Source organism: Hippocampus zosterae, chromosome 3 (genome assembly GCF_025434085.1).
Source record: "Hippocampus zosterae strain Florida chromosome 3, ASM2543408v3, whole genome shotgun sequence".
Taxonomy (NCBI): domain Eukaryota; kingdom Metazoa; phylum Chordata; class Actinopteri; order Syngnathiformes; family Syngnathidae; genus Hippocampus; species Hippocampus zosterae.
In genome coordinates, this window is record NC_067453.1 from 4,680,605 (window position 1) to 4,693,417 (window position 12,813).

At 44.1% G+C, this 12,813-nt stretch overlaps 1 protein-coding gene across 3 annotated transcripts in view; it reads left to right on the forward strand.

Moving 5' to 3' along the window:
• Positions 1–12,813, forward strand: part of adat1 (adenosine deaminase tRNA specific 1) — a 144,892-nt gene that overhangs the window by 116,991 nt on the left and 15,088 nt on the right. The window contains exons 1-3 of one of the 3 annotated variants that reach the window (XM_052060907.1): positions 4,583–4,702; positions 4,795–4,939; positions 11,825–11,893. In XM_052060907.1, coding sequence (XP_051916867.1) covers positions 4,798–4,939; positions 11,825–11,893 — 211 coding nt within the window. In that variant the 5' untranslated portion in view covers positions 4,583–4,702; positions 4,795–4,797. Of the gene's footprint in view, positions 1–4,582; positions 4,703–4,794; positions 4,942–11,824; positions 11,894–12,813 lie in introns of those variants that run through there. The other 2 variants (XM_052060908.1, XM_052060909.1) reach the window with 2 other exon arrangements.

Genomic DNA, 12,813 nt, shown 5'->3' on the forward strand with positions numbered 1-12,813 from the left:
AGGAGAGAGAGCGTCGGATTCGGGATCGGGCCTGCTTCTACTGCGGTCAACCCGGACACCGTGTGGCCAACTGTTCCGTGACACCGGCCCGCCCGTCCAGGCGCCCCAATAACTGTGAGTTTGCACCCGGTATTGCGTCGCGGGAGGAGTCCCGTCCGGGACATCCTAATAGACTCGAGCTGGACGGAACTCTCTATGGTCCTTTACGGGCCATTACTATTCGGGCCTTGGTGTACTCTGGGGCGGACAATTGTTTTTTAGACCACAAATTGGCTAAGGAACTGGGTTGCCCAGTGGAGGACTGAAGGGAAGCAAAGCAGGTTCACGACCTGGACGGGCGGCTCCTGGCGGAATTAAGAAAAATCACCGGGCCAGTCAGACTAAAATTATCGGGCAATCACATTGAATACCGAAGGTTCTACCTCATGCGGTCTCGTTCCGTACCCTTAGTTTTGGGGTTGCCGTGGCTGCGAGAACATAACCCTGTCATTTCCTGGGAACGTCCTGCGATCGAGAATTGGAGCTCATTCTGCTATACCCACTGTTTGCGTTCGGCGGCAGAAAATAGAGGGCCGACCCGTAGCGAGCCACCAGAAGTTATTTGTTTGGATAATGTTCCGAGTATTTACCATGATATGCGCCAAGTATTTAGTAAAGACCGTGCCCAGTCCTTGCCGCCTCACCGGCCCTATGACTGCGCCGTCGACGTGATAGATAACGCCCCACTCCCGAATTCCCGATTATATCAGCTCTCACAGCCGGGCAGGAGGCTCTGAGGGAATACATCGATAGCTCACTCTCGGCTGGCCTCATTCGGCCGTCTAAATCCCCATTGGGGGCCGGGTTCTTCTTTATCGAAAAGAAAGACAAGTCGTTACGCCCGTGTGTCGATTATCGGGCCTGAACGAAATCACAATCACGAACAAATACCCACTTACGTTGTTAGATTCGGCGTTCGCCCCCCTCCAATCTGCCACCATATTCTCCAAACTCGATTTACGAAGCGCTTACCATCTGGTCCGTATTCGTGAGGGGGATGAATGGAAGACAGCATTCAAGACGCCATTAGGGCACTTCGAATACTTGGTCATGCCATTTGGGCTAACCAATGCGCCCGCGGTATTTCAGTGCCTCATTAATGACGTGTTAAGAGATTTTCTGAACCTGTTTTGTTTATTTGGATGACATATTAATTTTTTCTCAGACTCTTACAGAACACCAACACCATGTCAGGCTGGTTTTGCAGCGACTATTAGAAAACCGGTTATTCGTAAAAGCCGAGAAGTGCGAGTTTCAAGTCGAGTCCATTTCATTTCTGGGTTTTATTATCGAGAAGGGTCAGCTGAGAGCTGACGTTGCCAAGGTTAAGGCCGTAGTAGACTGGCCCTCACCAAACAATAGAAAGCAGTTTCAACGTTTCCTGGGTTTCGCTAATTTTTACCGCCGCTTCATTTGCAACTACAGCCAGAGAGCCCTGCCTTTGACCCGGTTAACCTCTGTCAAGATCCCCTTTAGGTGGGACGCTGATGCTGACCACGCGTTCGCCGAATTAAAGAAAGCCTTCACGAACCCTCCAGTATTACAGCATCCTAACCCCTCTTATCCGTTTGTCGTAGAGGTGGACGCGTCGGAATCCGGCGTGGGGGCCGTCTTATCGCAGCGATCCCCAGTCAACCAAAGACTTCACCCCTGCGCCTTTTTCTCTCGTCGCCTCAGCCCAGCAGAAGCCAACTACGACGTGGGGAACCGTGAACTGCTAGCCGTCGTTTTGGCATTGCAAGAATGGCGACTTTGGCTCGAAGGCACTGAAGAGCCATTCACGGTGTACACTGATCACAAGAACCTTGCTTACATCCGGTCAGCCAAGAGACTAAACTCCCGCCAAGCACGGTGGGCGCTTCTCCTCACTCGCTTCAACTTCACGCTCACCTACTGCCCGGGCTCAAAGAACATTAGACCGGATGCACTCTCCCGCATCCATGACCCTGCGGAGAGGGACAACAAACCCCAAAGCATTGTTCCGGACCATTGCATTGTGGGGGCACTGAGGTGGGCCATCGAACGTAGGGTCAAGGAGGCCCAGAACGGAGTTCAAGTCCCGGCTGGTTGTCCGGCCGGGAGACTGTTTGTACCCCCACCTCTGCGCGCGGAGGTGTTACAGTGGGGGCACACTTCTAAGGTGGCATGCCATCCAGGGGTGAACCGGACCTTGGAGCTTGTCTCGCAGCGGTTTTGGTGGCCGGAGCTACGTAAGGATACACAAGACTATATCAAGTCCTGTTCCACCTGCGCGTGCAGTAAAGCATTCCACCAACCACCGGCTGGCTTGCTGCAACCTTTGCCTGCTCCGTCTCGACCACGGTCCCACATTTCCCTGGATTTTGTTACCGGCCTTCCTCCTTGCAAATCTGTTATACTCACCGTAGTTGTCCGTTTCTCTAAATCTGTTCATTTTGTTGCCTAGTCCAAGCTGCCCTCTGCCCAGGAAACCGCCGACCTTCTCGTTAGACACGTCTTCCGTCTTCATGGGATTCCGGAAGACATCGTGTCGGATCAGGGTCCTCAGTTCGTTTCTAGAGTATGGAAACGTTTCGGTCAGGCCATGGGGGCCACTGCGAGTCCTCTCTGGTTACCAACCGCAGTCCAACGGCCAAACGGAACGCACGAACCAGGACTTGGAGGCAGCTCTGCGTTGCGTTTGCCTCCTTCGCCAATCCTCGTGGTCGGCTCACCTGCCTTGGGTGGAGTACGCCCACAACAGCCTCATCTCATCGGCCACCTGACGGTCTCCTTTCATGGCGGCTTATGGTTATCAACCTCCTCTGTTTCCTTCCCAGGAGGGTCAGGTCGAACCCATCCATCTGCGACGGGCCCATCGCGTATGGAGGGAGACCAGAGCAGCACTGTCACGCATGGCGCTGCGGAACCGGCAGATCGCTGACGGCCGCCAACGCCCAGCACCCAGCTATCAGGTGGGGCAGAAGGTGTGGCTGGAAACAAAGGACCTGCGACTAGCTGGTACTTCTCGCAAGTTGGGGCCTCGCCTCACTGGACCGTTCGAGGTGGAATCGGTCCTCAGCCCCGTCTCCGTCAAGCTCCGACTGCCGCCCATGAAGGTCCACTCCGTCTTCCATGTTTCCCTGTTGAAGCCAGTGGCCACCAGTCCCCTGGCTCCTCCGCCCACGTCGCCTCCTCCGCCACGAATTGTCGACGGTGAACCGGTGTACACCGTGCGTGAAATTTAGAACTCTCGGCGCAGGGGTAAGGGATTCCAGTATTTGGTCGACTGGGAGGGCTATGGCCCGGAGGATAGGCAGTGGATCCCCGGCTCTTGGATCTTAGACCAGTCCCTGCTCCGGGCTTTCCATGCAGCGCACCCGTCAAAGCCGGGTGGTCCGCCAGGAGGTGTCCGTTGAGGGGGGGGGGGGGGGTACTGTCACGTTTCGGTTTTGCGGTCTGGCCAGCAGGTGGCATGAGCGGACTTCCTAGCGCACCTGCTGCCAATCTGTAATCAATAGATTAGCTATTTAAGGACTACGCCGTCATACACCTGTTGTGGGAGTATTGTCTCTGGCATTGCTGTTTTGCTGTTCCTTGACTAGTTGGCTTTTGACCTCGTCGTGATTTCGCGTTGTATTTCTCGGTACCCATTATAGAGTAAGTACTGGTTGTTTTGGTGATTTGGCTTTTGTGCGTGTATTGGTGATACATCGTTTTTCGTTTGTATTTACGGTCTTTATTTTTCCTTCCTTGCTCTTTTGTGCAAGCGCTTTTTGTTACTCGTTTGGATTTCGTCTTCTGGTCCTTATTGTGGACCAGCGCTTTATGTTCTCTCCTTATTCGGTGCGATTGTTACATTAAACTTTATGTGTTCCTACGGAGACCTTGTTTTCGTCTACGCTTTTTGGATCCCCCCCTAACTCAGTTTACCCGAGTTATAACAGAGGCTCTGTTGAACCCCTGAGACTGATTCACCAAACCCTTGGGGTTCGATCAAACACAGGTTAAGAACCACTGCCCTGGACTTCCTGTGTGGAGTTGGCATGTTCTCCCCATGCCTGCGTGAGTTTTCTTCGGGTACGCTGGTTTCCTCCCACATTCCAAAAAAATTGCTGTACATGGAGCAATATATATATATATTTCATATATAAAAATCATATATTCAACACAAAAAAATAAAACAATAAAATTATTAACAAAGATAGTAGAAAGCACAAAAACATTAAAGCTAAAAATCAAGTCTCATGCTGAGTCAAAAGCCAAAGAATAAAGCCAAAGAAAATATTTATATGTACAGAAATATAAAATACATGTCCCACATTTATCAATCATCCTAATATATGTAACTCGTGGACGGTCCCTAACTCAGACAAACATAGGGAATATCAAACATTGATCGTCCGGCCAAGTATACTCGCTAAACCCTGGTTGGAAGTTTCTATAGACTGCCGGTTATAATTTTAAAGTGGAATTCACGTTAATTAGACTCAATCTGTCATCTACTGGCTTGTTTTACTTCAAATATACAGCTGCCGCTGTTGTGAAAGCGCTATATAAATCAGTATGTATTGTATTGTATTGTAAATATCAACTCTATGGACCCTTTTATTGTGAAAACTTCGCCTTAACTTCGCCTGCTCCGGAAGTAGTTGTATTCTGTCCTCATCGTTTTTCAGTGGCTGTGCAGTAACCGAGTGAGAAAGTAAGACAATAAACATATTTTTAACATATTTTCATATAGATCAAAATGCATCACCTAATCACATTTTAATTTACACGAAACTCACTTCACAGGCCATGGTGACGGCTGATGAAATTGCTAAAATGTGTTATGAACGTTTCAACGAGCTCCCCCGGAGAGGAAAGCCCGAACCCGGCAGAGAATGGACCTCGCTCGCCGCTGTGGTGAAAATCACTAAATGTGGAAAATCAGATAAAGGTGTGAGTGTATTGTATCTGTCGGCGCTTGTGTGCTCGTTATCAGGGCCGGTGCTAGTCATTTTGGTGCCCTAAGCACAAATTATTGGTGCCCCCCCCCCCCCCCACACACACACACACATCCGCACCGCACCACTCTTGTTAGAAATGCAGTGTATTTGTCAGTTTTGCTTTATTTTAATTGTATATATATTGTATATATTAACAATTCAAAAACGTTCACAAAAATAAGAGATTGATCCTGGATGCTGCTGCAAAGCCTATGGACCTGCTGGTTGATGGCTGATCTTTACTACTTGTGGTGTATGGTTGGTCATCTGAAACTTTCACTTGGCCTTGAGTTACTCCTTGAACATATTGAAGCATTGATCCTACATTCAGAAATACAATAATAACAATTCTGTTATTATTCAGGCCAATATTTAAAAGACAAATTCATGGAAATTTCAACATTCTACCTTTGAGGACAAGGACTGTTAGGCTAGGGGTCCCCAACCGCCGGTCCGCGGACCGGTACCGGGCATTTGGCCGCACAGAAAGAACTTGCCTTATTTCCGTTTTATTTATTTCAGAATACGAAATATGTTTTATTTTGAAAAATTACCAGATTCTCCGTTACATCTGTCTGTGTCACGTTTGACTCACATCAAGCCACGCTTCTCGGTCACATGACCGATGACGCTCAAAAACAAAACGCTGAAGTCCGCAAAATGAGTAAAAAAGCTGCTTGGAGATCACAAATGACAGTGGCCTTAAAAGTACGTTCGAGACAACTGGATTCAAGTTATGGCTAAATACTCTGAAATCGCCAGAATAGCACTGTTGCTATTTCCGACATCCTACCTGTGTGAAGTGGGGAGTTTCTGCAGCAACAGCGACTAAAACAAAATTACGAAGTAGACTGGACATAAACCACACACTTGAGGTGTCATTGTCTCCTATTACGCCGAGATGGAACTGTCTGATTGCAGAAAATCAAGCTTGGGGCTGTGGTGAGTCATAATTTTCATGCACTTTGAATTTGCGTTGTATTTTGAAGGCATTAAACATTACCATAGCGATAAGAGTGTTGCGACCAGATTAGACGCTCCTTGTGTTTATTATATTTCGAAAACACCACAGTTTTCAGGCAGCTCATACCATATTATTTTGTTGTATTAATCCGCCACACCTTAAATGCCGGTCGGTCCCTGAAAATATTGTCTGACTTAAACCGGACAATGGGGCAAAAAAGGTTGGGGACCACTGTGTTAGGGCACTATATAATTTTTCCGGACATAATGTGAAAATTGTGAATACGAAAGGGAGAAATCTATACAGCATTAAGATCAATTTCTTTTCTCCAAAATTATACTTTCACCAATTGATTTCGGTCTTGGCCTCTGAACCTCTCGAAAATGTTGCTATAAAGGGCTCCGTCCTTTTAGCAATTACCCACAATGCACTCCTGGTGGCCATATTGAAGGGCTGTTATAAACAAGCCATACACGAATTTGTGCCGCCTGTAGTGCATTGTGGGTAATTGCTAAAAGGACGGAGCCCTCATTGCATATAAAACAACTTTGTCTTGTAACATTCCATTTAATTTTCATAGCATAATCAATGTGCTGGTTTTTACGTCATATATTTGGAAATAAATTGAACCATTGACCAAATCATGTAAACCAGGGTTTTCTGATCATCGCATTACTGAAGTGCATGTGAACACATCATCTGAAGATGGCTGTAGTTATTGTGGTAATCTAAATTTCGCTGTAATAACACAAACAAACACCTGCAAGTGACGCTCAAGTATCATCTCACAGTTTTTTTCCTTTTCCTCTTTTGCGCTCCTGACTCTTGATGCATTTCAACGACATGTCCAGATATCCAAAATAAACTTGTGCTGAATTGGCGATTGAAGCATAATGGAACAAACCACTCATGAATGACAGACAGGGAGATGGCGGGGCACTAAAGGTAGGTTGACGAGAAGTCCGCACAGGAGAGTTATCTTTTTTCCATATAAATAAACCTACATTATTATTGTATTACGGTACATATTTATAAACCTTTATTCTAAATATTTTACAATGTTGTAATTAGAATTCCAATTGTTATGATTTTTTGTAGAATTTATTGTTGGGAATTTATTGTTATTCCTCGCGCTGAATGCTGCATTGACCAAATTGTTTTCATAGAAATTCCTCTTACTAGGGTCCAAGCAGTGTGAGGTCCCCATTGTTTTGGTAAGAAGTATTATTACTGCCCAAACTGCAATTGCTGCTAGGTCCATATTGTTTTTGAAGGACTTATTAGAGCTATGAAAATTCAGTGGTATATATAACTGCCCAAGACTTTAAAAAAGTCTGTTGGAGCCAGATGCTAAATTTAACAGGAAATCTGCCATTTTTAACTTTACAATTCGTCGCTGCCTTGATGACAAAAGCTGTTGTAACTTGACCCACATGATCATATCTTGTCAAATTTTGACACATTTGATGAGTCTACATCTGAGGACATCTACCAACAATTTTTTTATCATAGGGCTAGCATCACCTACTGGCTAAAGGAAATTTATGTTTTATTCTTTGATGTTTTTCCTCTCAACCGATTGACCGAGATTAACCTTAGATTTGGTCGGAAGAGTATTTATGCCTTCAATTTTCTTGAAAAGCTGTTGTCAGGGTAACATACTATTCGTCAAGAAAACACTACTTTTAGGGTAAAGACATGCACAAAAACTCATTAAACTTGGTAAACAGGTCCTGGCAACGTGGGATTTAAAAAAAAAATAATAATAACATCCCGATATTTTATTTTTTATTTTTTTGCAGTCCTGGTTGTACCCGTTTCCAAGACCAACGAGATTTTGGAGGTGGAGGTGTATGTAACAGCCCCAAAACTATTAAAAAAAATCTTTTGGAGCCATATGCGAAACCTAATAGTAAGTCCGCCATTTTTAATTTACTTTAAAATTCGCCTTGATTACCAAAGGTGCTGTAATTTATCATGTCTTCTAAAAAAAAAATCTCCTTTTGATTAGTTCAGGCATGAACAGATTTCCAAACTTATTTTTCATGGTAGTGGTCGCTGCCTCCTGGCGAAAAGAAATACCGGTATATAGTTATGTATAGTATATATGTTTTTCCCCGAGTAGGTTTACCAGCCCCACCTCATATTTGATGTTAAAACACAAAATTTGTGATTTCGGCGTGCTAACCAGTCGACCACCGTGTCGCCCCCCATGTTAACACAATTATAATTACATTTAGCATAAGAAAATAAGCCAAAGGCAGAAATATATTTTCAAAATAACATATGTAAAACAACGTGTCACCAAGGTTTCATAAATGGGTCTCAAACATCTATCTCAATTGTATGTATGTATATAAATGTATAATTCACCGAGGACACGGGCAAAGAATAGGAATCTAGGAGGGCCCAGGGAAGCACTTTAAAACGACGTGTGAGCTACGATAGTTAACAGGCTGCAAAAGTGCGTCGCATGCCTCCGTTTCAGGCTGTTTCTCAACATGGCGTGCGTACGTGCGTGTGTGTGTGTGTGTGTGCGCGCGTGTGCGTGTGTGCGCGTGTGCGCGCGCCGGTGAGAGTAAATCCCGGGACGTTAGTTGATCGAAAAGTAGATCCAAAAAGTTTGGGCACCCCTGGTTTAACTGTTAATGTTTGAAAGAGATACTTGAAGGACAAATTGTCTTCAAGACCACTTGTCATTTAAGTAAGTTTCTTTTTCTTGGCTGTCGACTACAGAGTTAAAACACTATGTTGTATACACCTTCAATTGTAATGTGACCAAAGTTCAGTGCGAAAAATTACAGTATATTGACTTGACATGGATGTAATATTGTGTGTAGAGTTTATTTATTAAAAATAAATGTATTTGTTTTGTTGAAATATTTAATTTGAAGTGCTGGATAAACCTCCCATTGCCACTTTAAGTGCAATGTACCAGATTTTCCGGACTATATATCAGTATTTTTTCCCCAAAACTTTGAACCCGGGTTTGAATGTGATGCAGTTTATTCACGGATTTTTACTGATGAGCGTCACGTCACCTGAGGGACGTCGCTTATTGTTTCTCTTCCTGTTTGCCGACTCCAAAACAGTCATGCAAATGTTTTGCTAAACCTGAACATTCGTGATGGGTCCAGCGACACCGATGCATTGACACATGCGCCGGGCTCACAGAGCAAACCACTTGTCGATGCATGTGCTGCTTCATTACGTCACGTGATTGACACGTGTACTTCATCGGCTGCGTTGACACAGTCCAGGCTTCTAATTGACACACCGGCTGCGTTGACACAGTCCAGGCTGCTAATTGACATATCGGCTGCGTTGACACAGTCCAGGCTGCTAATTGACACGTGAACTGCACCGGTGCAGTTTAGACTGCATCGGCTGCTTGGCACAGTCCAGGCTGCGCCACTTAGTCCAGGGGGCGTCGACTCAGTGCAGAGGGCGTTGACGCAGCAAAAGCCCGCCGCACAGTGTTTATAAGTGCGTTTGGCAACACAATGCCACCTGCACAAACAAGCCAGACTTCACTCACGCTCGCTTGTCGAAGTTCGTGTCAGTGCAGACTTCGTGTTCGTGCCTTGCCTTCCTTGCCGATTATGGAGCAGAGACGCAAATCATCCGCCGTGTGGGACCATTTTGATGTCCTGGAGAATAAGGTATTATTTATTTATTTATTCAAATCGCCTTCTGTCGCAGAGAGCCTCTCGGCGAGAGGCACTCGCCGAGTGCCTCTCAGATTATCGACACCATTCTAATACGAATACATTTCAAGGTAACTCTTAGTTACTTCTTATTCACATTTCATTACAGGTGAAATGTCGAATTTGCCGAGTCGAATTGTCATACACCAACAGAAGCACCTCCACCATGCTGAGGCATTATCGGGCCAAGCATGAGAATGAAGTTCGCGATACACCCAGTATTACGCCAGGTATACAAACGTTCACTCATTTTTTCACGGTTGCTATGTTGATGAATAATTGACAATCAGTAATTATTATTGGTTGACTCTCCACTCCATGTTTGACAATCAAGGTTCCAGGAAGCAGCTGTACTGGAAGGACCAACACACTTCTTTCCCAAACCTCTCCCACCTCGCAAAGGAGTTCCTTTGTACGCCAGCCTCATCCGTCCCTTGTGAGCGTGTGTTCTCCACAGCAGGAGAAATTGCTTGTAAAAGACGCAACAGGCGGAAGTTTAAAACATTGGAGCATCTTATTTTTCTCAATAAAAATTTGTGAAGTCAAAGCCCACAAGCATCCTCATTCAAATGATCTTCACATTATTTGAACACATTGAATGTTGCAAAATGAATGCATGGATGTGAATGATATTGTATACACTTCATCATCAAATCGATGAATGACCTTATGAAAATGTTTTGGAACAGTTTTAGATGCAAAACCATGCTGGCAGCTACATAATAGATAATAAATTCCTATTATCATCTCAAACCGCTTCAAACAACAAAGCGTGTGATGGAGAAGTGGTTAGGACTGCACGACTGTCCGTGTTTTATGTTATGTGTTGTGTTTATTATTTTACTTTGTTAACTGTTTTGTAAAGCGCTTTGTTACAGCTGCCGCTGTTGTGAAAGCGCTATATAAATCAGCATGTATTTTGTATTGTAAAAGAAAAATATCCCAAACCATAGGGATCCTCCCAAAAACTAAGGATGTGCTGAATAAGAGATCGTTGTAGACATTATACTTTTATTACTTCCATATTTGACCTATTGTGTGGAAATATGGGGAAATACCAGTAAAACGCACTCTGTTTTAAAACTACAATACAAAGCAATCAGAACAATCACTGGCTCCAAATAGACGGAACCCACAAATCCACTGTTTATCAAACAATGAAATCTCATGACCTGGTTGACTTCAATTAATGTACAAAGCACACAAAAACCTCCTTTGCCAAAACATCCAGAAGCTTTTTAAAATTCGAGAAAGTTGTCATCATTTAAGGGGTACTAACCTATACAAAAAAATCCAAAACACGAACAAACATCACGCAAAGGAGTGTACCTGTAATAGGTGTAAATCTGTGGAATGATTCTGAAATGGACCAATAAAATGAGTAACTCTCTTGCTGAGATTAAAAATGAATTCGAGAGTAGTACAAGATAACTACACAAATCAGAATTAAGCTGATAAATTCGATAGACTCATGAAATATAGCAATACATCAGAAATATATTGATGAGATTTAATATATTAATGAAATGTAGCATCCATTATGAATATGAGAAAATCGACATATACATGTGCTCCAATGAGCATGTACTGTATATACAAACCTAAAGTTGTAAAAATGTATAAGTACAGCATACATAAGGGTAAAAGCATTTGTTGACATGTAGACTTTCTTTCCTATTTTGAAAAATGATCAATTCATATATAAGAAGGGGTAGGACTCGGGGTAGGTTTTTTACTTCTTTCTACTCCTTTGAACACATATTTGTGATGATGACTATTTTCTTTTCCTTTTTTTTATATCTTACCTTCACTTTTTGCCAATTTATTACCGAATTGAATGTTTATATGTTCAATATACAAATAAATTTATCAGTCAGTTCAGTCTGTTAAGTGGGTTGGCTGCAGGGATCTTGAAGGTCCAGCAGGTGGCAGTGGTCAGTGACACAGTATCAGCACAGTATCAACACAGTGTGTCAGTGTGTCGACACGCCTCATGAGGCCTCATGGACCCACCTCAGTGAACATGTCTCCTAGAGGCTCCATCGATTTAAGTAACTGAAAAATATAATCTTATTCCTCTGATTTTATTTTCTCATTCGTATATTTACAGGTATTTTACACCCACTGTTCACATTTAATCCTCTCATTTCTCTTTTATTTCTCAGTTACAAAAGAAATCGTTTCCCTTGGAACTGGAACAAAGTGTATTGGACAGACTGCCATGAGTCCCAAAGGTGTGTGGGATTTACATTTTTTGATGTGTTGCTTAATCAGCCTTTAGGATTACAAGACTTTGTATTTCTAATGACGGTCCCAAAGAAATTGGTAATGATTGGTCAGCATGGGCATCTGGCATAAACAGTGAGGTGGCCATCAGGAATTTTGATAATTTCCTGAATGGCCAATCCATTTATGAACCAATCGGGGGGGGGGGGGGGGAACAGACCACCAGCAGTGCTATTGAATCACATTTGCTGGTGGAAATTGGGCTGCTGTTCGTCAGACATGAAGAAGAGGTACTGTAAAAATGCAAGCAAGCAAAATGATGCTTTTCCAATTGAGGAGTGTGATCCTTGATTCATACTTTGAAACATATACATTTCTATTGTTACAAGAGTATAGACTTCTTGCCTGTGAGTACTTTTGCTGGACAGTCTGTTGCTGCAAACCCTAAACCAGACTGTGATGGAGCAACACAGGACTGATTCAAAGATTGCTGTGTTGAACTGTCTCGGCAGATCCTGTGGCAAGCCATGCTTCCTCAGCAGCCTCAGGAAGTACATCCTCTGCTGTGCCTTTTTTCAGGATGGAAATTAATGTTGGCCTTCCACTTCATGTCCTGAGAGACTCTGATTCCCAGGAACTTGAAGGTCTCGACGGTTGACACACGGCGGTTAGACAATGTGAGGGGCAGCTATGGTAAAGGATGTTTCTTGAGGTCCACGATCATCTCTGCAGGGTTGACCGTGTTTGTTGTGTTGGCTGCACCATAGTGTCAGCTGCTCGTCTTCTTGTCGGTATGCAGACTCATTGCCGTTTTTGATGTGTCTGTGTTGTCGTCTGCAAACGTGCCGTGCAATGAGGTGCAGTCGTTCGTATCGAGCAGGGGTGTCAAACTCATGTTTGTCGCGGGCCGTAATGTAGTTATGATTTC